Raw genomic sequence first — 27,148 nt, 5'->3', positions numbered from 1 at the left:
AAGAGCAAAAAGGAACACACCACATACCAGCAATATAACTGACAAAAATTAGAGCAAGTAGGAACACACCACGTCCTAGCAATTTAACTGGAAAAATAACAAGAGAAAGAAAGAACATACCACATACCAGCAATACTACCGACAGGAATAAGAAACAGAAGGAACATACCACATACCTGCAATACTACTGACAAGAATAAGAGCAAGTAAAACACACCACATACCAGCAATACTACTGACAAGAATAAGAGCAAGTAAAACACACCACATACCAGCAATACTACTGACACGAATGAGTGCAAGAAGGAACATAGCACATACCAGCAATACTACTGACAAGAATAAGAGCAAGAAGGAACACACCACATACCAGCAATACTACTGACAAGAATAAGAAAAAGAAGGAACATACCACATTCCAGCAATACTACTGACAAGAATAAGTACTAGGAGAAACATACCACATAACAGCAATACTATGATAAATTTCCTGAATGAATATCATGTCTGTATATTCTATTCTAATTGGTATAAGACAGCTGTAATTGCAAAATTGCAAAGATTTTATTAATAGCAGAAATTACTATATTTAGCCATTATCAAATCAAAATCATTTGTTTCAAGACCAAAAAATGAAACAGCTGTTTTAAATATTTTAATTCCATTACATTAGTCAATTCTATTTAAAGAAATTTTAGTTTAAAATAGAAATATCTGCCTACAAAATAAGTGGTTTCCATTCTTTTTCTGTCAATATTTATAAGCACGAAATGTAATGTCTACCCAACTCCTAATTAGAAGTTGAGAAAAATCCATGCACAGTGGAAATTCAACATATCTTCAAACGGGAAATGACTGTCTGACAGCTCACTTACATTTAACATTTTGACATTAGGAAGTACCAAACAAAATATCTAGCCAATCTTGTTTCAAAATCTAAGTACATGTAATATGAAGTTTGAGATTGCCTTTAGGTTTCATCCTTTGAAAAACTTCAGAGCCTGGTTTCAGAGCAGAGTACAATCCATGTAGTGAGGGAATGCAAGTCATATCATAAAGAAGACACTTTTGTTCATATACATATATGCTTTATAAAAAAATCAGTACACATATCATTTTATACATAAAGATTTAAAATCATATCACATCATTCAGTAATAGTTTCACTTTCCATTGAAGGGTAATTCTGGATTATTAGTATCCACCTGTTTCCAATCTGGATATAACATAGGCAATTCTGCTGTTACCTTGGTAACTACTGGTTTCAATAGGTCAAACAAATATTCACAACCTCTTGATGAAAGATGAAGGCCATCATTAAGCATGTTTTCCCAGTCCTAAAAAACAGAAAAGTAATTCTTTCTTGTATATGGATATGAGTAATTGAAAAATCTAACCCAAGTCCTGCAGAAATACCAGCTTTAAGCTTGTATGGAATTTCCTTATGAACACTTGATGTAATTTCACTTTTACCATCAATCATTTGAAATATCGATAGTGTATTGACATTATTTCTACACAAAAATACATCAACAGTTGTTCAAACAAGATGAAAATTCTATTGAGTTTTGTCAAATGTATACATTTTAATGATAAAAGTCCAGTTATATTCTGAAAAAAAACTAAAAATGAAATATAATAAAATCAAAAGGGAGCTTGTTTCCATGGAACCAACATTCTATATAAAAAAAGTAGATGTGGTACGATTGCCCATGGACAACTATCCACAAAAGACCAAAATGACACAGACATTAACAACTATAGGTCACCGTACAGCCTTCAACAATGAGCAAAGCCCATACCGCAGAGTCAGCTATAAAAGGCCCCGATAAAACAATGTAAAACAATTCAGATGAGAAAACTAACGGCCTTATTTATGTAAAAAAAATTAATGTTTATTTAAAAATTCTAAATAAACATTACTATCTTCTACATCATTTGATCTCTGGTGGAGAGTTTTCTCATTTGAAATCATAACACATCCTGATATCTTTATATCTTTATGTGAGTTATCAGAAATGAATGGACAGACCATAATTTATAACCATTGAAATATCAAATAAATCATTGTCTACTTAAACCCAATGTATTACAACATAAGGAATATTTACTTTCTCTTTCACCATTTCTGTGTACATGTCAACTGAACTACATCCAGATTCCCTGGCAGCTTCCACACAAGCTTTTGCGTATTTGGCTGTTTCTGTGTTACTCTTTGTGCACACTCTACCTTTAATTTTACCAATAAAAAAGCAATGGTTACAGTGAGGCAAACAAGAAATTTCTTCAAATCAAAACATAGCCTTTAATATTATCCGTGTATTAACTGTATGTTTTCATCTTTAATTTAGAAATACTGAACACAAAATTCTAGTTGATAAACAAAAGATAGTAATTTCCTTGGTTTTATTGGGTACCTTCCATACTCACTATTTTTTATGCTTGGTCCCTGGGTGGGAGGATTACAGGTGCATTACAACTGGAGGCATTTGTAGACAGAATTGAGATGTGAAATATGTGAATTTGGTAAAATGTCTTAAAGTCATATGAAACGAGTGACCGGTGAAAATAATGTTATTCCAATTCTTGAACCAATGCATCCAAACATCATAAAACTAAGTCTTCGGTGCAAGATTTTACCATTTTTTTCGCATAAATTTCGTATAATTGTCATTTTTTTTTCAATCGGTCAGTATTGTGAAAATATGGAGGGTAATTAACGGTCGTGTTTTGAAGCTGAAGTTTAACGATTGTCACCTGTTTGTCAACAATCAACAAAAAAACATGGATATTGAGAACGTGTTTAACATGTACAATCAGACATAGTTTATTTTAAGGACATCAATGCATATTGCAATCACCGGATTTTTACAAGATGGGTCGTGCTGAGTTCACTTTGCATACGGAAAAAATATATATGTTAAGGAATTGCTTACTGGAAGCAAGCAATTAAAATAAAGTTAACTTCTTCTAAATATGAACAAATTAAAGAACTTTCTTCAGAGAAAAGTATATATGTATATGAGTTTCATAATGAAAACTATCCATTAAGTTATAAAAATCATTTGCATTATATTTTTTTTAAATTTGAGGTTTCTTATGACTTTAATTCATTATGAATATACAAAACTACAAATAGATTTGTATGAAACTATTAACTTATTTACAAGGGAATATTACCATTGATTTGGCAGTCTTTTTCCCAAGCTGAAATGTTACTGGCTGGTGGTCCTATAATAACTACTTTTTCTCTAGGCACACCATGATCCTGAAAAGTATTATGATTTAGTTATGTTTCTCTGGACAGAAAATGAGAATACAAAATACTGCATACACCTACAAAAACAAAGGCAAGTTATTATCAACAAGATATGAGAATAATTGGTTGTTTTCAATATTGTTTATTATGTGTATCAATTATTTGGTTGCAACAGAAGTAAAGATGCCAGGCATTTACTATTTGGGCAACCTAAACCTATGTCTCCTTAAAATTGATTTAAGATTTTCATTCTGTCAGGAACATAATACCTACTTAAGTCTCCTAAGATTGCCTCAGGTCTTTCATTTACAATATGAAAAGAAAAACTAAAGTTTTCCTGAAACTTTTATGGACATTTACATAAGTTATCTACATTCATATCTGTAGATATGGATATTTTAACCCCCTGAAGTACCCCAGTACACCATAAGGGGGATATGAACGTAGATAACGAATTTATCCCCAGCCTTCGTCCGGGATAATGTTGCTTAAACCATTGAACTAGTGACCTCACAATCATCATAGTACATGTATTTCTCTCCAAGAATAAAAGTTTCAACAAGTAATAAGTATCACCCTTCCTTTTGGAAATTAAAAACTCATTGTCCATCCAAGTTTACTGTGAAGTATTGTTGCTTCCTGGAGGATGTAAAGACATCCGATACAGCTATATGAAAAAAGATTCATTAATGATAAACATATTTAACTCAATTTCTAAGGTTCCACTTTTAATATATGGAGGAAAATTGTATTTCTTTTCATTTTTCATTATTGTTTTTTTGGTTACTTTATATATTAATCAGGCTATTGGTTCTTTCATTCGAATTGTTTACATTTTGTTTTTGGAGAAGCCTTTAATATAGTTTGCTTTGAGGTATGGATTTTTCTCATTGTCAAAGGCCATATAGCCCCCTTTAGTGGCTATGTCATTTGATAGTTGTCTCATTGGCAATCATACCATACCTCTTTATTCTATATATATATGTGCTTCTTTTTGTGTTTTTGACAAATTCTACATACATCTATATAAATCAAGGTGTAAATAGCTTATTAGAGTGCAACCTGAATATATACAATATAATGTACATTGAGTATTGACATAATGATTTAGCCAGCCAAATAGGCTGATGATCAATTAAAGCATATTATGAAATATAACTACACCATGTACACCATCATAATTTTCCATCAAGAGTATTACTTGTATTTTCTGAACTATTTCCAATATGTTCTGTTTAAATTCCTCCAAAGGAACATGCTGCTGTTTGTTGGTGGGAAGATTAGAGTCATTAGCACCCAAAAATACTGTTACCATGGAAATATTTTTAGCATCAAACTCGCTTAAGATAGATGGAATCATTTTATTGCACCATCTTGTGTTGTATCCAGAAAATCCTCTATTAATAACATCACATTTCCTTAAATATAAATAACAATAATTAAATACACAAATAAAATTTATTAAAATATTCATTTTGTGATAACTGAATTGTCTTTATTCAGGTTTAAGATATTAAATCTATTGTTTTACACAACTTATATAAGTTAACATAAAAACATATGGTGGAGCTAAAAAATATGTATCATAAAATCAGCAGGTATTTTGTCCAGTAACAACATTTTTATCTCCCTTTAATGCAATCCTGGCAAACTTACTTTTTCCACATTTTTGTTCAAATCTAGAATTTAATGAATAGAATTTGGTACAAATACAGCAAAACAAATTAACATTAGTTTCAAGTTGCCTACATCACATGTTTGCCTACATCCCATATACATTCCTGATACATTTAATGACACAAATCGTTTTATTTTTTATTTTTTTTATTTTTAAGTGTGCACTAATGTCCTTTTTTTGTCTAAAAAATGTAGCTTATGTCTAAATAAAATCCCACCCTACCTTTCCAACCCCAGAAGGCATGGGTAAGAAAATAAAGAATATATATTAAGGGTGGCCTTATGATAGGATCATGCTATTTTAGAACTTCACAAACCTTTGTAGGAAATTGGCAAGTAAGCTTCCCCAGCAGCCATCTGCAGAAAAACTATACTGAAACATAATAATAAAAAAAATAATATAATATAATTTGCAATGAGGCATTTTTTTTTACACTCCATAAAAATAAGAAGATATACATGTAGTATGATTGCTAATGAATGAGGCAACTCTCCATCAGAGGCCAACTTTTTATCTACAGTTTATCAATAGGAGTATATACAATACTGCCATATAATATGATACATGTAACTAAAAATCAGGACATGTTTTGATTTAGATTGTACTGATCTAGTACAATTTGATTTTCTAAGTTTTATAAAAAAAAAAGTCTACATAATCATGAGTACTCTGCTTCAGATTGTGATTTTACAAGATCTAGTTATCTAAGAAGATTATTAATTAAGGTCATCTTTTCATAACTCAGCAACCCCCATTCTGAACTTATATCTACTATCCAGTGTGAAGTAATATTGGAGCAGTATATATAATTATATACGTGTGAAAGAATATTGGAGTAGTGTGAAGTAATATTGGAGCAGTGAGAACGAACATTGGTGCAGTGTAAAGTAACATTGAAGCAGGACGAAGAAACATTAGAGCAGCCTGATGTACATTGTGTAAACTAGTGGACTATCACAGAAAAAAAATTAAAAAAATCAAGGTTTGAGACTTGCAAGTATTTAAGTTCACATTCACAAAGTTCCATTTGGGGATTTTTAAACTAAAAAAAAAATAGAAATCTTGACCAATCATTGAAAATAAAGAAATACTGTGGGTTCATTAATTATAATTTTAAAACATTTCTTTGATAAACAAGATTAAAGTTATGTTGGAATAGAAAGTTTGTAAACATGATAAATGAATTACAAATTTGATTTATTCTTCTCACTGACATTTTGAAACATATTATAAATGTCAATGTATTTATTGTGTTTATACAACACATAATACGCACATGTCTCACATGAAAACTCACTTCTACTTTTTTATTTTTATAACAAAATACTACTTGTTAAACTGAACATGTTGAATTTATATATATAGCTGCAATACAATCTGGACAAGGCACAGATGTATTTCATTAGTTCTCATAATGCAGAGAAGTCAGACTCACCTGGGTACTAGAACTTCCTATAAGAATCAACTTTGGCCAAACTTTCTTCAGGTGAGACATTTTTGGTTACTTATTTCGTAGAACTCTCTATAAAGGGAAACCAACAGTGTACAGGATATACAGCCCAATAAGGTTTTATGACATTTTTTTATCTGTTCCTTGATTGTACATGTATCTTTATAAAATGTCTATATATATCAATACTGCAAGTATTGTAGAAGATAATCTCAAAAAAATGAAAAGAGTGGAAGCCCATACCAAAAAATGCTTTTCTCTACATAAATATATATCAACCTAACATGTTGAACATTTTATGGAAGAAATATCAGTTATGCAAGGGAAAAATATTATCTAAAAAAATTACTTAACCATTCAAACAAAGACCTTGAACAATGATGACATATGAAAATATGGCAAGTCTCTATTTGTGAAGGCATTGAACATTTTAGACTTAAGTTGACATGTACAAGACTGCAATGCTAGGTACAAATATTCAGCTCTAACGTAAGGGTACCCAAATTGCACTGAGTACCCAAATTGCACCTGTTTAGAAAAAATAGCCACTGAAATCTTACAAGATTTCATAGACTAAACAATTTGTATTTTTATGATTTGATATTATGCACGTCTTTCAACATATATATAGGTAAACATATTTAGATATACACAAAACGTTCACAGTATTTATCAACAGATGCACTGTTTACTGAAAAAGAAAAATGTACGAAAAACGTCATCATGCGACGTCATCAAAACGTCATCTTTTTAAAATTATCAAATACAATATAATACAATATAATATAAGTATCCATGTCTTAAAATATGAAGAGTAAGCATGGACTAATATCCAATTGTTCAAAATATTTGAAGAAATTAAACAAAAGCTTGGTTATTAAACTTTTGATGATGTTAATTTAAGCATGGATGCAATTTGGGTGCTCCTCATTACAGAATCATGGATAGTTTAATGACTCAATATGGATTAAAAATTAAATCGGTGTACCTATACAATAAAGAAGGATAGGGCTACAAAATAAACACATTAAGGACATTTATTTCTTGATCATAAAAAAACGTAGGTGAAAAAACTGTCAAAAAAGGTGCAATTTGGGTTTCAATATAATGGAACATATAATTCTGGTGAAGATTTATTTTGATGAAAGTTCAATGTACTTTTGTGTGTTATCTTTATACGCTTTTTTAGTTTTCTTTCCTTTTTATAACAGGCTATTTGCCAATTCCCGTTATTGACCCTGTAATTAGAGATCCCTTTTTTAGTTGTCTTCCTTATGAGGGACATGAATTTTTATTTTAACAATGGATAGCTAGCAGAAAGAGCAAATCTACCTGTGCGTAATGTGAGTAATCTATAAAGTTTTCAAATCTTTTAATTACATTAATTTATTGTTTAACTAAATACTTTTGACATCAGAAATTATTTTCATGCCCCACCTATGTTTTCTGGTCTGTGGCTCCGTTCGTTCGTCCGTCTGTGCGTCTGTCCGTCTGTGCGTCCGTCCGTCCCATTTCAGGTTAAAGTTTTTGGTCAAGGTAGTTTTTGATGAAGCTGAAGTCCAATCAACTTGAAACCTAATACACGTGTTGCTTATGATATGATCTTTCTAATTTTAAAGCCAAATTAGACTTTTGACCCCAATTTCACGGTCCACTGAACATAGAAAATGAAAGTGGGAATTTGTTGAATGATTTAACACTGTCACATGTCCATGAAGCTGAGTCCCTGACTATCATCAAGAAGCCTGTCATTGGTTGCCCTTTATCAAATTTCATATATTTTTTTAAGATTTTCTGACTTATCTCCCTTGATATTGTAAATTACAAGTGGAAGAAATATTACAGTATTTGTTTTCTTAAAGAATAAAGGGTATAGAATACCATTATTTTTTTCACAAAACATATATTAAGGGATTGAATTTAACAAAGTTTCCAGCCCCCTGGGAAATCTACCTAAATATTTTTAAGATTGAAAAATTATGAGTTGTCTGTTGATAAAATATTATTTAGAAAAATGAAAATTGTTCAAATATACATGTATTCCTGCATCAATATTATAAGTAGTTATTGGAACAAACAATTTCTAGCCATTCATATTAAAAAAAAATTGTTTCTGATCTTCCTTTGCTTTCAACATGTTCAATTGCTAGTGGCAACCTAGTCTAAATAATTATGACATCTGGCAAGGCTTTTTTATTTTTTTCTGGGACGCCTTCCTACGAAAATTAAAATAGCCTTCTTCTTCTTCTTCCGAATACGGGAGTAGACTCCTAGGTAGGAGTGTAAAACTTCCCGGAACTTGTGTGCTATGTACATATGGACTTAATTTAAAAACAATATGACAAAGAAAAATCGTTATCAATAACATATATACATTATGTACAGTGGCTTTAAAGTTTAATAAGTTGCTGTGGATCCTTCAAGTGTTAGAGTGGATATGCCACTTTTGAAGGATTCCAGGGTGTCAGACATACCTATTGCTTCAGGTAGTGAGTTCCAGTCCGAAATAGTGCGAGGATAAAATGAAAATTTATAGAAATCTTTATTTGTGGATATTTGCCTAAATTTATGTTTCCCCCTAGTGCGTCTATCAGAAATTGTTAAGTTGTCCTTAGGAACTTCCACTAACCCCCAATTTATTTTATACAGCATAGTTAATCTAGCTTTCTTCCTTCTAGATTCTAAATTTTCCCATTCCAATGATTTTATTAAATTTGAAACTGCTCCAGGTGATCTGTCTTTATAATCATTAAAGACAAACCTGGCTGCCTTACGCTGTACCTGCTCAACCTGAGTGATGTGTTGTTTTTTGTACGGATCCCAGACAGGGGAAGAGTATTCGACGACCGGACGGACAAGTGATGTGTACGTAAGGTTTTTAACCTTACGTGTGCAGTTTTTTAAGTTCCTACGAAGAAAACCTAAGGTCTTATTTGCCTTACAAGTAATATTGTCAATATGCGTTCCCCAATCAAGATCATGGCTTATAGTTACGCCTAAATATTTGCTGTCTTTTACTGCTTCTAAAATATGATTATGTAATATATAATCAAAAGTTGAAGGTTTACTTTTTTTAGAAATATGAATTACATAACACTTCTCAGGATTAAAATTCATTTGCCAATCCTCTTCCCATTTTACTAAACTAGACAAATCTTTTTGAAGTAATTGTGCATCAGAACTATTATTTACATTTCTATATAATAAACAGTCATCTGCAAAAAGTCTTGCATTGCAAGTTACATGTTCGGGTAGGTCATTTATAAAGAGTAAAAATAATGTTGGGCCTAAAACTGTTCCCTGAGGGACACCAGAATCAACTGCTAATTTTGAAGATTTTACACCGTTTAATAGTACTTGCTGTTGCCTGTCAGCTAAAAAGTCATTTATCCAATTTAAATTTTGATTTCTAATACCATAAAATTCTAATTTCTGGGCTAATCTTTTATGGGGGACTTTATCGAAAGCTTTGGAAAAATCTAAAAGTATGACATCTATTTGGTTACCATATCCCAATGATTTAGCAAGATCTTGTATGCTGATGATAAGTTGGGTCTCACAAGACCTTTTGCTTCTAAACCCATGCTGACTATCATTTAATATGTTATTAATTGTAAGGTGTTTCCTTATGTTGCTTGTTAAAATATGTTCTAAAATTTTGCAACATATTGCAGTTAATGAAACTGGTCTATAATTAATAGCGTTATGCTTGTCACCTTTTTTAAATATAGGTACAACATTAGCCTGCTTCCAATCATTTGGGATTTTACCAGTATCAATAGATTTTTGGAAAAAGAATGTCAAAAATGGAGACAATTCTTCTGCAAAATTATGTAAAAAATATGCTGGCAGATTATCAGGGCCAGTGGCTTTATGTGGATTTAAGTTTTTAAGTAATTTTAATAAGCCATTATTACTAATAAATATGTCTGGCATAGTGGGGTGGGGACTTGTACCTTTATTTGGCATAGAGGATGTATCTTCGGTTGTAAAAGCCTTTTTAAATTGTTCGTTTAGGATGTTAGCTTGTATATTCGGCTCACTATACAATAAGCCATCCTTTCCTCTTAATGGTGACACTCCAGATGTTTCTGTTTTTTTACTTTTAATAAATTGCCAGAAAGATTTAGGTTTTTCTTCTAACTGGGGGCTAATTATTTCTTGCATATATGTGCTCTGGGCTCTTCTTATTTCTCTTTGAGCAGTAGCTTTTAACTTTTTATATTTATCTTTATGTTCTTGTTTACCAGTTTTTTTAGCTTTGTTGTAAGCTTTACGTTGCTTTTTACATAAATGGTCTATATCCCTATTTGCCCAAGGGTTGGTGTATTTAGATTTAGTGATTTTGCTTGGTACATTATCATCTATTATTTTATTACTACCTTCTTTGAATTTATTCCATAATTGGTCAATATTTAAATTTTCATTAGTCTGAGATATAAGTTCAGATATAAAATGAGATGTTACGTCTTTTATCTTTTTAATGTCTACCTTTTTCCATAAATAAATTTTATGTTGTGATTGTTTAGATCTTTGGGGCTTGCAGATTGCATCCACTAAAACAATATCATGGTCAGATATACCTGGTATAGATTTTATTTTTGTTATTAATGCAGGTTGGTTTGTGCAGAAAAGGTCAAGTATATTATCTTTCCTAGTTGGAAAATCAACCATTTGTTCAATGCCTAAGTTGTTAAGCATATCTATAAATGCTTCATTCAGCTCCTTAGGATACATTGAGCCAGATATATTTTGCTCAGGCCATTTTATGTCTGGAAGGTTAAAGTCACCACCAAGCCAGAAGGTGGAATTTTTAAATTTTAACTTAAGTTCATTAATTTCAATGATCATTTGTTTGAGATAGTCTATATCATTTTTATTTGGTGGTCTATATGCAGAAATAATAACTAAGGATTTAGTATCAGTTATATTAATTTGGGCAGCAATAAGTTCTACATTTTTGCTTTTATATACTTCTTGACAAATAATACCTTTTTTAATGGCGATTAATACACCTCCACCTTCTTTTCCGACCCTGTCGTTTCGGAATACATCTTCAAATAGTGTGTTTGGCCTTGCCAGACATCATAATTATTTGGACTAGTGGCAACCATATCATGCATGGAGACTTATTGTTTGTTAAGTGAAATATGTTAATTTTCACAATGAATTAATATAAAAGGGAAGCCTTTTTATCTATACAGCTTTTTGTTAACAAAAACAAGAGCCATTTCAAACTTTTGATTATCCTATCATATGAAATTGCCGGTAATTTGTCTTAAAGTGACTATACTCAGGGGCAGATCCAGCCATTTTAAAAAGGGGGTTCCCAACCCAGGACAAAAAGGGGCCTGGGGTGGGGGTGGGGGTTCCAACTATATATGTCCCCAGTCAAGCACATTGATAGGCAAAAAAAGGGGGGTCCATGCAACCCCCATAAACCCTCCTCCCCCCTGGAACCGCCAATGTATACTAGACATAAATGTAAAGTAATGAAGAGGGGTATCTAATTTATAATGGAAGACAACTCTTAACTGCTTGAATACCTTTTTTTTGTCTTTTCGTCACTAATAGATCTTAATAGTGACAGAGACATATAATACAATTGTATTATATGTCTCTGATAGTGACTTAAGAACTATCATACCAAGGATTTGTATAGTTACTATACAAATCCTTGATCATAGACATACGAAACCCAGTTATTTTTTGTTCTCCAATATTTTTATACCCAGAGTCCTGTAAATACTGTAACGTTTTGTAATTTATACCACAACAAAAAACGTCACAAATTATGGTGAAATACGGGCACCTGCTTGTCTGTGACGTCATATAAATCAAATCAAATATTGGATTGTTACCAAGACAAACATGACAATCATTACAAACATATAATATTGTATTATATATCAAAATTGCAACGTTAGGTAAAGTTCATTTTGTAAGTGTGCCGACATACTCTAATATTTACTAGTTATACCCCCTTTGGTGTTTACCTGGGTCAATGAATCACCAAAAAGAAGAACCTTAGGCCATGTGCAGCTTGACATCCTAATTTTTGACCTCACATCTACATCCGTCTCCTTGACCTTCTTTGATCAGCTGCACAGGTGGAATTTTAAGAAAGAAAAAAATAATACCAAGTACATTAGCAAAATTCAGTAAATTCGCAGGAAAAACGCATATGTTATTAATTATAAAAGTAACTTCAAATGATGAATACACTAATATTTAGTGCAGACGATGTAAACAAAAATGGCCAATGTGTGCAGACGGATTTGTTCTGGTCTTGGACAAAGATTGGCGTTAAACCCATCGTCTAGAAATTTTGCCTCAAGTCCCAGATGCTTTGATAATAAGGAGCACATATTCACTTCTGAACACGACGAACTTCGAGCTACGTTAAGAAAGGTAATAGAAACTGACTTCGAAATAAATTTGGACTTTGGTCAAACACTGAAACAGACACGTTGTTTACATAACACAAAATGCTCAGATATAAATTGACAATGTTTCCAATGCAATTAAAATACTTTCATGATATAACAGAAATGGCTAGATTAGGAAAAAAGGGAAAAAGCTAGATAACTATGATACTTACTATGCTATATAAAATAAATTGGGGGTTAGTTGAATAGAATAGAATAGAATATTTTATTTTCCAAATTAGGGCCCCAGGAGGGCATATGATACAGACAATATTATTATAAACATTAACATATGCAATACACACATAATAAAAGATATATAACAGTGTTATAAAAATAATAAAATAAAATAATATACCACAGAAAATACACTCAACAAAATAGTAGCAATGTATTATTATTCAATGAATACTATGTTGAAATTGAAGTTCCTAAGGACAATTTAACAATATCTGATAGACGTACTAGGGGGAAACATAAATGCAGGCAAATACATGTATCAACAAATAAAGATTTCTATAAATTTTCATTTTATCCTCGCACTATTTCAGGCTGGAACTCACTACCTGAAGCAATAGGTATGTCGGACACCCTGTAATCCTTCAAAAGTGGCATATCCACTCTAACATTTGAAGGATCCACAACAACTTATCAAACTACAAAGCCACTGTATATAAGCCTTGCATGGTTCACATCATCGCCAGCAAGCTATATATATATATAACAGTATAAGCATGATAAGGGTCACTAACTAGTCATACTTGTGTAAAACAATTCAAACTGAAAAAATCATCTATATGAAAAACAAGAAATACAATTATGAACCACATCAACAAACGACAACCCCTGAACATCAGGTTCTTGACTTAGAAGATGTGCAAAGAAATGCAGTGGGTTATATACCTTGCATGCCACTTATCATGATGCTAATGGGTTTAAACGTTTTAACAGGCCCCTAGTGAATTACCTTCATCCTAACCTAAGATAGTAGTGTACAACATTACAGCCTAGAACTAAAGACACATTCACTATAAAATATCAATTGAAATGGCTTAACTTAACTTAATTGAACAGACATATCAACAAAAACAAATTCTACTTGATTGTCGCTTTCTATTACCACTCACACCAGGTAGGGTGGAAATCAATCACACCTGTAATATAATTAGTGAAAGCAGTTTCCTCAGTGATTCAAATATTTTAAAATGAACAATTTTATATTCTATATTTTTCCTTCAGATTATTGATAAAGACATCAATCCTTATGTAGATGAATGGGAAGCTGAGGGAATTTTTCCAGCACACAAAGTCTTTAAGACACTTGGAAATGCTGGTATTTTAGGGGTATCAAAACCAACAGGTATGACTAACTAGATATATGTGTATAAATTTTGCCACAATGTGCATTAACAGCATTTTAATGTCTAAATTAGCAGTACATTTTGGTTGGAACTGCCCATAGATGTAATTTATGACATCCTTCATGCAAGGGCTATCATGCAGTACAAGGTAATTATAGAACAGGACATACATTTTTTAAAATGATAAGTTCCAGTGTAATTCCAAACTCCCAATTCCAAATAGATGACCAATTTTACTGAAGTAAGAAAACACAATAATTCATTGTCAACAGTTCAAGCATAATATCATGAATATGGAGAGGTTCTGTGTTCAAATGATCTGTGGTATATAAAATACTAGCATCAATTTAATTTATTTCATATGATGATAAGCTACATAGTATTGCCATCAAAAGATTTAATAGAATTATTTTGATTTTTAAATGATTTTACATGAATATCAATTAAATAGGCATGAGGAAGCCTTTAGTGTTTACTTTGAAGATTGTAAGTGAACAATGAGCAATGTATCTCTATAAGATTTCAATAAGATAAACTTTTACGTACTGATTGAAAAAAAAGTCTTAAATACTTTCTACATGTAAAACTTGCAATATGAGCACATACATGTATAGACAGTGACAGTCTTCATTAAGGTGTCTTTTGAGTATGTAAAAGCAATACATTCTCTTTAATCTGTCAAAAAAATCATTTTAAGATTAATTAACTGCATTCCTGATAAACTATACATTGACTGACAAACTAAAATATTTAAGACATAACTTGTTATTATGCAAAAATTGCATAACAGTTTCATGTGTCCATATAGTTGCTTTATAATATATTTTTAAGAATATGGAGGTCTGGGTTTGGATTATTCTTACAGCTGTGCTATGGCAGAAGAATTAGGTACCATTAACTGTGGGGCTTTACCCATGGCTATAGGTGTCCAAAGTGATATGGCAACTCCTGCTTTGGCTAGGTGAGTTAAGGACATTAATCATGTTGTCACTTTTGCAGTCAAGCTTTTTGTGGTAAAATTACTTATAATACACTAATAATATTTATTGACTAACATTCAATATTCTTCAATGCATATCCTTGTATATAAAAGACAGAGATCACATGTTAAGACAAAAAATATGAACTATAGTTACAGCTTATATCCTAATGCATATAAAACAAGGCTTTGGTTAGCTTGCTTGCTTTGTTTGTATAATGTACAATTGTATTTGGAATATAAGGTCCAACCAAATTCAAATATGATATATACAGGTTTAATTATGCCTATATATATTGTTTTAAGATGTCAATGTTAATTACGAAGCTTGCATAAACGATTATACAAACAGAGCAAGCAAGCCTACCAAAGTTTTACTCTACAAGCAGTAGGAAATTAGCTGTAACATTCATAAATTTATGAGTATAAAAAGAAAGTGATGAGGTACATATTGTTGTGTATGAAGAGAAATGGTTGATATTTATAGATTATCGTTGATCGTCTCAACGAGATTGATTTTCTCGCTTGAGCTGGAACAGCGAAAGTGAGAAAAGCAATCGAGTTGAGATGACCAATGATAATCTGTTTATCGCTATTTTACCTGTGACGACGTTGTCAATTTCAATGTCAATTTCGTTAGCAACGCCACGTGGTCTCATTAGTTTCTAGCAATAATTTTTCCATATCAAGCGAGAAGCATGATATGAAAATTATCACAAAAAAAGATCAAAGGAAAAATGCACAAAATAGCGATAAAATTTTTTATTATCAACATCAGTTTGAAAAAAAATAATCTCAAAAGATGCATTGCTGACCTTTTGAAATCCTTTTATGCTAGCCTTACATGGTAGTTGAGGCATGTTTATAATCGCCACTGTTCAAAATTTATTTAACATTTTAAATGGCTTTTATATATGAGTATTGGCTTTTCAAAATAAAAAAAAGACCTTTCCTGGTACATTTATCAAAAGCACATTGTATATATATCAAGTGGATTTAAAGCAATGTTGATTGAAGAAAAAATACCAAATTTATATCCATTACAGATTTGGAAGTGATAAATTAAAGAAAGAATATCTTGCACCTTCTATTAGTGGTGATTTAGTTGCATGTCTTGGAGTTAGTGAAGTTAGCTCAGGATCGGATGTAGCAAGTAAGTTTAATTTTTCCAAGGTTTGTTATGATTGTAAAGTAATAAGGATAGGATATTTTAGGTTTGGACATTTTTATAGAAAATAGAAAAGGGTAATCAGATCAATATCAGATAATTGAAAAATAATAAAGGTGGATTGGATATATATGTACAGTTATACACAGAAATAACTATCCATTGTAAATCTAGGCATTTCTAATCATTTTGACAAAAAGGTCTCATTAAAAGTTGCTGTAAAGTCGATAAAGATGACTTATTGTTATAAATTAGACTGGAAAAATCAGATCTGTATTCATACATTAAAATGAATTTGAAAACTCAAGAAAAAATTAATGTTAATTTGTTTTTCCAGTTCAGAGAACAAAATTACAAGATGCTGAAATCTGAATAGTCCCACATATAATCATATAAATTTTCTTGTCTAAAACAAAATATGATAGTTTTTAAAAAAACAAAAGAGCTTGAACATATTGTCTGTAGTTCAAATTCAAAATTTAAGTTTATACATTTTCACATGAAATTACATAGTCTGATTTCTTTACTTTTTAAAGCACCAGCAAATTAAAAAAAAAAGGCACAAGTTAAGGTTTAATTAAACTAAGATTTAGAAGCTGGTGGTCTTTATTTTATTTAATGAATGGATGAATTATTAGCAGAGTTATGTATTGATTTGTAAACAAGATTCCTGGAAGGAAGTATTCCTATATTTATTTTGTATAAGGCATCAGAAATGTATAAAAAAAAAGTCTCTAATCATCTACAAAAAGCTAAATTACTAATTTTTTTTAAATTCTAGGCCTTAAAACAACTGCTGTGAAGAAGGATGGTGATCTTATTATAAATGGTGGTAAAATGTGGACAACGAATGGAACACAAGCAGACTGGATGTGTCTACTAGCTAATACATCAGATGGCAAACCTCATCAAAATAAGTCTCTTATTTGTTTACCAATGAAATTACCAGGTGAACTAAGATTGTCTAAATGTTTACTGTAATAATTTAAGTGTAATGAAACAAGAAAATTTATTTAGATTTTTCTTGTGAAAATCAATATGTATATGAGATAGCAACTGACATAAATAATTACCTGAAATAAAAATTGGAAGGGGATTTGGTTTTCTGGATATTAGTAGACTGTCACTAGCTCCAGATACTAAAGTCAGACACCAGATGCTATTGATGCTATGACTAAGTAACCATTGTCATATTTTATAACAAACAGCACTGATGTAACATTAAATAATCCCCCCCTTCCTTAAATATTGTCCATTGGACATAATTTCATATGAAACATTGCATAGGCGGATCCAGGGGAGGCCCAGGGGTCCTGTAGCCCCCTTTTATGAGAAAAATTTGGTTGATTATATCGAATCATTGCAGTATAACTGGAACATAGGTATGTTTGTTATTTGTTAATCAAATAAAACAACTAAATGATCTTATTATTCAAAATATCAAATAATTTATTACTTCCCTTTCATGAGACTAGATTTCATGCCTCTCCCTCTATGCGTATTTTCTCAATATACACAATAAAGTTGACCTTTGATAACCTCCCTTTAACGAGACAAAATTTCATACCATCCATTTATGAAATGTTGTTTACATAGAAAAATTTCATATGAAAACAAGATGGGAAAAGATTTCAGGATACAAAATCAGTCATTAGTCTTATGAGACAATATTTCATAAGACTGTTACTCCTTCAAAGTTTTGCTTATTAAATATTGGAACATGAACAGTAACCTTATTTTTCTGACTACATATAATGGGTTTTTGCTTTGTAAAGTGGCATATATTACAAAGAAATGCACTAATTTGTCACATTCAATTAGAGTTTTGGCTTATTATCTTCTTTCATTTAAACTTGTTTAATCTTATTTTCTAATATTAAAAGATAATTATTTTACATAGGCATAACTATTGCAAAAACAATAGACAAATTGGGAATGAGAAGTTCAGATACAGCACAGATATTTTTTGAAGATGTTCGAGTTCCAGCAAGTCATATTATTGGAGATGAAGGAATGGGTTTTACATATCAGATGTTACAATTCCAAGAAGAGAGAATATTTGCAACTGCTGCTGGTATGTCTATTTAGCAAATTTTGCAATGATTGTGTTATATGTGGTGCCAATCTCCTTAACTATATAATTTTGTAACTCCCATATTGGTAGAAAATCTTCGGCTCCACTCATACCTATAGTACAAATAACAGTAAAAAGAGTTATTTGCTTCCATCTTCAGATTTGATAATATCATTTTGGAACAAATCGATTGTATTTAGGTGGTCCTTAAAAAGATTAATTAGCCAGTTCTTTTCATCAATATGCAGAGAAATTCAAATATCAGTTGTTTACAATACACACAGGTACATCAAATATGTTGCTTTCTTTTGATTGAAGAATTTTAAAAAATATGATTTTTATTCTCAAAATGTATCTTTGAATGCAAACAATGATCCAACCCTTCACAAAAGACCAAATTTCACAGAAATTAACAACTATAGGTCACAATACAGCTTTCAACTATGAGCAAAACCCATACTATATAATCAGATACAAAAAGCCACAAAATGACAAATGTAAAACAATTCAAAAGAGAAAACTTAGGTCTTAATAATTTATGTACAAAATAATGAATGAAAAACAAATATGTAAAACAGCAACAAACATCAACCACTGAATTATAGGCTCCTGACTTAGTTTGCATTGGTTATCTGTATTCAAATATGTCAATTAATTAACTAGGCTGCACAAATGTTATGACATTTTTAATGTAACCTAACCATTTTATAATGCAACTCTTGCTAATTAAATTTCAGCTTTAGTTCCTTTGGATACTCTAATCAAACTAACTGCAGACTATGCAAGAGATAGAAAAGCCTTTGGTCAGTCTATTTTAGACAATCAAGTTGTTCACTTCACACTAGCAGAGCTTGCTACAGAAGTTGAAAGTCTGAGGTCCATGTTGTACAGAGCTGTAGGTAAGCTAATTGTAGTTAAGTAGTAGGGGATTTTTTATGCATTAATGAATAACACCAACAAGAGCTAAGGGTTCTGATGCTTTATTGTACCAGTATAAAAACAAGTAAATCCCTAATGAATATTCATAGAAAATAACGTGAATATTACTATACATAAAAATAAGGTTTGCAAGTAATAATTTAAACTGAATATACAATATTCAAAATATGTAATTAAGCTTTTATAATAAATATAGTATTAATTAAATAGATGATTTTTACAATGTATAAAATTATCATAAAAATCACTCTGCTACAGTTATAAGCTACTACTCTACTAGCAAGCATTATTATAATTATATAGGCATCTGAAATTCTTAATGACATTTGAATCCTTCTTTCTAGCAGTAAAGATTAAAAAAATAGTTGAGTAACGATAAGTCATTTTCATTGATAGTAAAAACTTGATAGAAAGTATGTAATTAAAGGGAAAATTCACGATTTTTTAATTATGGTTTAAATATGTTCATTATGACATAATATATATATTCACAAAGTTTTATCGCTATATGTGCAGTAATAAAGGAGAAATTCAATAATTAATGAAAAAATATCAACTACTTCCTGTAGGTCGTGACGTTTTCTCCTGATTTTTGCATGCCGGGATTTAAAATATAATCATTAAAAGTCTTGGTTTTTAATCATATTTTAACTTAATCGTAAGCGCGCCGATGACTTATGCTTTATCTAATAACCATTCGATAATAAGAAGATAAAACGCACAGACTTTCAATTGTACTCATTCGTGGGATAAATTATCTATGTTAAACGTATATAATATTCGAATTATTTTTGTAGACAACACAAAAAGTTATAAATTTATTTTTAATAAATGCATTTTCGGACTGATAAGGTGAACAAATTAAAGTACAATAATCTGTAAAGACAATATGTTGGTGTACTCTTATTGACCTTTTACTATCTCTGCTATGACTAGGTTTATACGATGTGTGTATTCACGGTTCTGTGGCAATACTCGTAGATGGCTTGTTGAAAGGTAAATTGTTATTTGCACTTCGGTATTTAACCACGCCTCTAGGGCACACCTTGCCAGGTGTGACTGTCTATTCGGATCAGTGGGAGCATTTAATACACACATTTAAAATATATTTTCAAGTTGGTGACAAATAAAAATTGTTCGCCGTGGGATTATTTAATTATATTTGGTGCTATTATTTATTTGAATTGAAATAAGTTAATTTACTAAGAAATACACAATTTTCGGTTAAAGACGGGAAACTTAATTCATATGTCAGAATGAAATGATATACAAGTCGTGTCCTTGATTTATGTCTCATAAAAAAGGGGGACTTAGAAATTAGAAATAGCCTTACCAAAGCATTTTTTTTGGTCTTTATTAGGCGAAAAAATGTACGAGAACACTTACATTTAGACTTTTGAAAGCCATGTATTAATTAATATCTGAAACTATCTGAAGATAACTCTACCGAAGCGGAATATAATATGTACGAATAAAGAAAAAATACTTTTTTACTTAAGAGGTTTAAAAAATTGACAGGCAATTTAAGGATCTTCATGGAATAGAATCGAAAAATTACGAATAGATATCCTTTTCAAGTGTGAAAAACGTCAACCAAATTTATTCATAACTGGGAAAGCCTTATTAAAATCTGAGACTACTATAATAGTCGTCGTCTCCCAACGTATATATATACTTAAATAACTATTTGACCAACGATGTTTAAAATTAAAAGACAACAAATTTAATGTTATCTTTCCCTATTTTTGAAAGTTATTATAAGTCTGTTCAACTTGCAAGAATACCCCTAAAGCGGACAAATATCCGACAAGCAGTTTATTCTTTAAATTGCTGTCATTGAATATCAAGACAGAAAATAAATCCCGAAATTGATACTCAATAGTTTTCCTAGAAAATATTCACATCCCTTGGGGATTATTAGTGTACGTCCAGTTGCATATATTTTACATGAATGTCGGAACAATTGTGATGATGATGAATTTAGTCCTTTATTCGAGAACAATCTAATTGATATATAAATCTGTGAGTTTACTATGTTCTTAACTTCGATGAACCAAAGCAAGTTGTAAATTGACTTGTATTTAAATCAAATTGTTTCTTTTTTTCTTCTTCTTTTGGTATACAATAGTCTATCGAATTCGTTGATTACATTCTGTTGGCATACGTGGACTAGTCTATTTACAAAACTTTTACCACAATTTACACAAAATGTATGTTTCTTTCTTATGTTCAATGTATACATGTATACATATTTTAAATTGCGCTATAGTTCCGTAACTTTCTATCCAGGCGTATGTATACACGAATCGTCGACAAGTGCGCACATTTTTTTAAATCAATAAATCTGTCCGAAACTATTGACAACGAGTATATATTACATTTCCCCAAATTAACCCTTGGAAAAATATGTAAATAGATTTGTATTTCTTCAAAAAAAAAAAAAAAGTATTTATTTTTTTTATAAATAATATTCTTTACACCAGAAATGTTATTTATAAACAAGCGTATGAGTTAAGTAATGACTAGTATATTATATCACTTTCGGACACGCAAGATAAAAATGTATATTATACATGCACCTGATAGTTCAAAATGGAAAGTTATAAGTTACGGTCGTGTACACTGATCAATACCTACAGAAGTGAAACGATGCATGAACTTGCAAGCCCGCCGGACAGGAAATCAATTGAATACCTGGACGTGTCACCTTACACCCCTTCCAATACCTTTGGGAGTAATACATTTAGCCATGCTGGTGATCAGATGAGGGAAGATCCGAATTTATTTAAATAAAGTTTATTACTTTAAAGAATTATGAACGAATAGATTTTCGAAAATAATTTCCACGGAACACTTATTTATGATTTGAACTTTGACTTTTTAACTAATTCCAATATGAACAGTTTAAAAATAACAGACTATATTGTTATTTAAAAAAATAAGACCATTTTCCGTATCAAGTAAGTCAGTCAGATAAAACAACCGACTACATCGTTTACTGTAGTTTTGTTCCTTTGTGGTTTATAGACATATCGGGATTTTTCATCGGAGAAGGTGACAAAATGGCGGAGCGCAAAGAACTGATACTCAAAATTTAAAATCGATGGTGATCTCTTATTTAGCGGAATAAAACTTTAATATCTATAAATTTGAGCATTTTTATACAGAATGGACATAATATCAATTTTTGATTTTTTTGCAAAGTTTCCCTTCAAGGGAAATAACTCTTGTGAAAATTTCCCTCTTGTTTTCATCATCCTTTTTAAAGTTTTGTTTATGTTATTCATATACAATAGCTATTTTATCATTTATTGTCTTCTACGAGTTTTGAACAATACTGACTGAAGTTAAAAGCTTGATATAATTAGTGGCAGATTTTTAATAATTTTAAAACTTTGATCTTAGGTCAGTATATACAAGGACATGATGTCACAATGTTGGCATCAATGTGTAAGCTAAAGGCTGGTAGATTAAGTCGTCAAACTACAGATTCATGTCTACAGTTCTGGGGAGGAATGGGCTTTACAAATGAAGTATTAGTCAGTAGATTATACAGGTAAGATTTTAAACATTTTATCACTTGGTTATTATACACTTGATAGTAATAAAAAAAACATGACATTGTATAAATACAAATGTGAAGTTTACAGTTAACTTCAATCTTGTTTAGTTGCATTTACCTTAAATTCAGTAATTTTGCTAGTTTTTTTACTGGATTTGCTAAGTCAAAATCGGTAATTGATTAAGGGATGTACAGCTGGTGGTCAGGTGGGCAATCATCCAGGCAGGCGGCTGCTAAACAGTGTCCATGTATTTACTCATGAACGGTTCAACCAAAGCTTTTCAATTCGAATGTGTTCTTACTGATGACAAAATGGAAGTCAAGTTTGATATTGACGATTTTCACCTCCACTGTTCCTAAGTAATTATACTTGAAAGATTGAAAAATTGTGTTTCCAGTTGTGTCCATGCTGTAACTCATGAATTGTCTTACCAAAGCTTTTCAAATTTCAATATTTTGTTACTAATGACAAAATGGAGGTGAAGTTCAATATGGACGAAATTTACTTTCACCATTCAGGAGTTATGGTACTTGTGATATTGAAAAATGCCAGGACATTGTAATATTGAAAAGTACCAGCACACAAAGAAATGTTCAGATGTCAAACAATAATCTATAAATATTTCCCTGTAAAAAAAGGTTTTGAAATATTTGATCATGATCTTGATAGGAATATGATGATACATATCTTTATTCTCACAAACAAAATTACAAAGGTATATAGAGATATTAGCAGTCACACATTGATACTTCTCATGTTTAACTTATTAGTTGAATATACTATATACCATATTTATTTTTATATTTCAGAGATTTTCGTTTGTTATCTATAGGAGGAGGTGCAGATGAAGTTATGCTATCCATTATATGTAAATACATGGACATTCTTCCAAAACCACAAAAGAAGAAATAAAGTCAAAACATTTTATTTTTAAGGGCCTTTTGTATGTAACATTTTATCTATGTACTGGCTTACTGGTTCAGAGGGGGATTGTGAAAAAAGTAACTTATTACTAGTGTTCATTTGCAATTTTTCTTCTTTTGAATTTTTTTTTAATCCTGTTACCCCTGGTCACCTAGGGGCATCTGCATTATTCTACTTAATTTCTAAATTTACCAAATTTTGGTTATTGAAAAATTGTTTCAACTTGGTCTGCATTGATGCTAGCTAGTCCAAATAATTATGAGGTCTTGAAAGTTTTTTTTAGTTTTTTGCTGTGACACTTTCGACGCCTTCCTACATAGAAAAGTCTCTGCAAAATAAAAGAAGAATAGCCATTCAAGACATCATACATATTTGAACTACAATGGTGCATGGTTTGCTGTTGTTAAGTTAAGTTTAAAGGTCATACTGTGGATTTATTTATTTTCGTGGGTATCAATTGTCATTGATTGCTCAACACTTGCAAATTTGAGAATATTTGGTATCGTGGTAGCGAATGTATAAAAAGCCTATTAAAAATATACTGTTCGTTTAAGATTCGAATTCGTGGTTCACCTGTACCCACGATACCAGGAAAATTAGTATCCAACAAATAATTATGAATCCACAGTATGGCAATTCAAGTTAAAGAATGAACTCTTCCCTTTCTACAAATGACCAGGGTATTTCTTGAACCTTACCATAGTGGTAATACATTTCTATAAAATTCCTAATCCTCTTAGTCCCCTAACAGCAAATGTATCATCAATAATGAGTACAAGTTTCTATTTTATATAAATTTTTAGTACCTCATATAAGTTTAGGGTATATTTGATTTTTACAGTCCTCCTCTGTGCATTGTTTTCTCTTTTATATACTCAGGGAATTCATTGTCTAATTAAACTTAAAATAGGAGAGATACATGTACCTTATAGTATAAGTTTGTAAAAAAGAATTACCGGGTAGGCATAAAACATTCCCAATTATTTTTTAGTGTTATAATTATGTGAATTAAAATGATGAATTTAAATAACAATACTAGAAGGATTTAATTAAAAGAAAACATGTTCTTTATTCAAATGTAGTAGACAAATATATTTTATAAGTTTTGTATACTATTGGTTATGCATGTAATTAAAGGATTTTAGAAAAGCACGACAGACATTTTTTAAACCTCACGATCAAATGTCAAAGATTATAGTTTTTACACCTTTCTCTTTTTCTTTGATAATGAATACAAATTATATTACTTGGAGATTTTAGTACAAAAATTTCATTTGTGATGTCACTTGGAAGTCATAAGCATGTCTAAATTGGTAAATTGGTAATTTACATAATTAATCTTCAAATGGGCACTTTACACATAGTTTTTGCACAGATAGATATGAGCTTACCCATCAAGATATTTTACCTTTTCAAATCGAGTTTCATAAAGTTATGTTATCAGTCAATAATTCTTGATGAAGTGAACAGAAAGGGACATTCATGTTGTTCCCATGGGCAGATTATGGGGTTATGGGGGGCGGGGTGGTGTCCTTATGGAGCTTGGATCCCCCTTTTTCAAAATCGTGGATCCACATCCACATCTGGTTAAACTTTGAAATATATTTGAAATGTATTTGAAATTGTATAATAATTTCAGTTGTCAACTGTTCGAGCTCATCTAAGATTTGTAGAAAAATGGTAGAGAAAATTAGTAAGAAATACTATGTTTGAGGGAATTAATAAAAGGTTGTTATTTAAACAATATTATTATTTTTTATGACATAAACACTTTTTAAATGAAAATATGAATTGTAAGAAAAAAACTTTTATTTCAAAAATGAAGGAATAAATTTTAGAAAAAAACTTTTATTTCAAAAATGAAGGAATAAATTTTAGAAAAAATAAATTGTAATTTTAATAAGTATATTTTAACCACAATTTTATGGTAAGATTTTTATATTGCTGTAAATTCATAATGGTATTTTTATCAATTCATTATTCAGGGCATCAAACAATTTATGAATTGCATTTTTATGAATATTTTAAAAATTTATTTTAGGATATGAAATAACAAGATATATCATTAAAAGTTTTGTACTACACAAGTGTGTGTTTATTCTTTTAAACAGAAGATTCTGTAATGACATCAGTTAAATTGTTTAAGGACTGCATTGCCTTACTATCATGTTGTGATCAGCAATACAACATAAAAAAAACAGATTACATTCAAGTCTACAATGTCGGAGAGAGTCCATTGTTATGATTGTGCATAGACCTAATTGAGTGACTCATGCTCTTATATAGAGACTAGTTGTTGGTTGCTGTTACACTAAAAATAATTTTTAGCTTTAACATTTTAACCAAGTTTGGTTTCAATTGACCCAGTGCATCCAGAAGAGTTTTTAAAGTTGTACCATTGTCAGTCTGTTCTCCAGTACATCCTGAAATTGGTTTCCGTTCTCCAACTTGTTTTTGCCTCAACCAAATGTTATAAAACTTTTAATCAAAGCTTATTCCCCCAAAACACAGATCAAGTTTGAATTTGTTTAACCATTTACAAGTGTAAAAATTGCTTAATTTTTCGTTTCTGTTTTCTTACTCTTGGAACAGTATATATATGTATATATAAAAATGTTCCTGTCTTACTTAAGTTTGTCTGAACTAAATGTTATTATTCTTTTACACAATACATGTACTTGTTACCACTAAACACAGATCAAGTTTTGAATTTTGGTGCCGTTGCTTTTTTCACTGTTCAACAGTTATGCCTTTTAACAAGTGGAAATAAAGGTGAATTTTCTGTTTCTGTTTTCTTACACATTGCTGTGAAACTTATACACAAAGCTTATTTATACATCAAATCTTAGAATTAGTACAAACTTGGGTAGCGTCACTTATACAATTCTTGAGTTATGTCCCTTTATATGTTTATATGCAAGCGAGGCATGGTCTGATTCCCATCAACACATTCCCCATTTATTTCAGTTGCCGTTGGATGACAAAAGACATGACAGCCCATAATTTTGACCAAGTGAGCTAAAAGGGATAAAACACTTTATGGTATTGCCAGCTAAAATCACAAGTTTATAAACCATGTCCCTTCTATTCCTTGTAATGTACAAAGTATTAATATGACCTTGCAAAAACACTTTTCAATTGTATTCACAACAAACATTTTTAAGGGTGGGTAACAAGAGTTCAAGCATCATATATAAACTCCCAGGCTTCAAAAAGTTCTGTAAGACTTAACTTTGTATGTTGGCAAAAGGGGATCATGCTAAGATGAATTAAGTTTTGTGATCTTGATATTGCAGACAGACATTCCAAACTTATTTGCAACACA

General features: G+C 30.8%; 2 protein-coding genes across 7 annotated transcripts; one reads left to right on the top strand and one right to left on the bottom strand.

Moving 5' to 3' along the window:
* Positions 1-727: 727 nt before the first annotated feature.
* On the bottom strand, positions 728-12,594 carry LOC134706979 (isoamyl acetate-hydrolyzing esterase 1 homolog). 6 transcript variants are annotated; one of them, XM_063566385.1, is made up of 7 exons: positions 12,384-12,587; positions 6,373-6,459; positions 5,254-5,309; positions 4,461-4,677; positions 3,181-3,268; positions 2,112-2,230; positions 728-1,337 (listed from the first exon to the last, which is right to left on the bottom strand). In XM_063566385.1, the coding sequence occupies exons 2-7, from the start codon at positions 6,430-6,432 to the stop codon at positions 1,164-1,166; spliced, it is 714 nt and encodes a 237-aa protein (XP_063422455.1). In that variant the 5' UTR covers positions 6,433-6,459; positions 12,384-12,587; the 3' UTR covers positions 728-1,163. The 6 variants fall into 6 exon arrangements, with proteins under 6 accessions (XP_063422455.1, XP_063422458.1, XP_063422457.1 ...); XM_063566388.1 differs by lacking the exon at positions 12,384-12,587 and adding an exon at positions 12,347-12,365; XM_063566387.1 differs by lacking the exon at positions 12,384-12,587 and adding an exon at positions 12,159-12,254.
* On the top strand, positions 12,547-25,287 carry LOC134706977 (probable acyl-CoA dehydrogenase 6). The gene is made up of 9 exons (XM_063566384.1): positions 12,547-12,798; positions 14,055-14,175; positions 15,008-15,137; positions 16,202-16,308; positions 17,105-17,272; positions 18,224-18,397; positions 19,135-19,296; positions 22,742-22,892; positions 23,709-25,287. Exons 1-9 carry the CDS (start codon positions 12,643-12,645, stop codon positions 23,809-23,811), a joined length of 1,272 nt encoding a protein of 423 aa, XP_063422454.1. The 5' UTR covers positions 12,547-12,642; the 3' UTR covers positions 23,812-25,287.
* Positions 25,288-27,148: the final 1,861 nt, after the last annotated feature.

Source organism: Mytilus trossulus, chromosome 2, assembly GCF_036588685.1.
Source record: "Mytilus trossulus isolate FHL-02 chromosome 2, PNRI_Mtr1.1.1.hap1, whole genome shotgun sequence".
NCBI classification, from domain to species: domain Eukaryota; kingdom Metazoa; phylum Mollusca; class Bivalvia; order Mytilida; family Mytilidae; genus Mytilus; species Mytilus trossulus.
This window is presented reverse-complemented; position numbering and strand designations above follow the sequence as displayed.

What these genes read in the sequence shown, in the direction of transcription:
- LOC134706979 (XM_063566385.1), bottom strand. Translation starts at nt 6,432, where the DNA reads ATGTCTCACCTGAAGAAAGTTTGGCCAAAGTTGATTCTTATAGGAAGT. An exon ending in CTTGCCAATTTCCTACAAAG is followed by an intron (nt 4,678 to 5,253) that starts GTTTGTGAAGTT and finishes TTTATATTTAAG; the next exon opens with GAAATGTGATGTTATTAATA. An exon ending in CAGAAATGGTGAAAGAGAAA is followed by an intron (nt 1,338 to 2,111) that starts GTAAATATTCCT and finishes TCTGTTTTTTAG; the next exon opens with GACTGGGAAAACATGCTTAA.
- LOC134706977 (XM_063566384.1), top strand. Translation starts at nt 12,643, where the DNA reads ATGGCCAATGTGTGCAGACGGATTTGTTCTGGTCTTGGACAAAGATTG. An exon ending in AGGGGTATCAAAACCAACAG is followed by an intron (nt 14,176 to 15,007) that starts GTATGACTAACT and finishes TATATTTTTAAG; the next exon opens with AATATGGAGGTCTGGGTTTG. An exon ending in TTTACCAATGAAATTACCAG is followed by an intron (nt 17,273 to 18,223) that starts GTGAACTAAGAT and finishes TATTTTACATAG; the next exon opens with GCATAACTATTGCAAAAACA.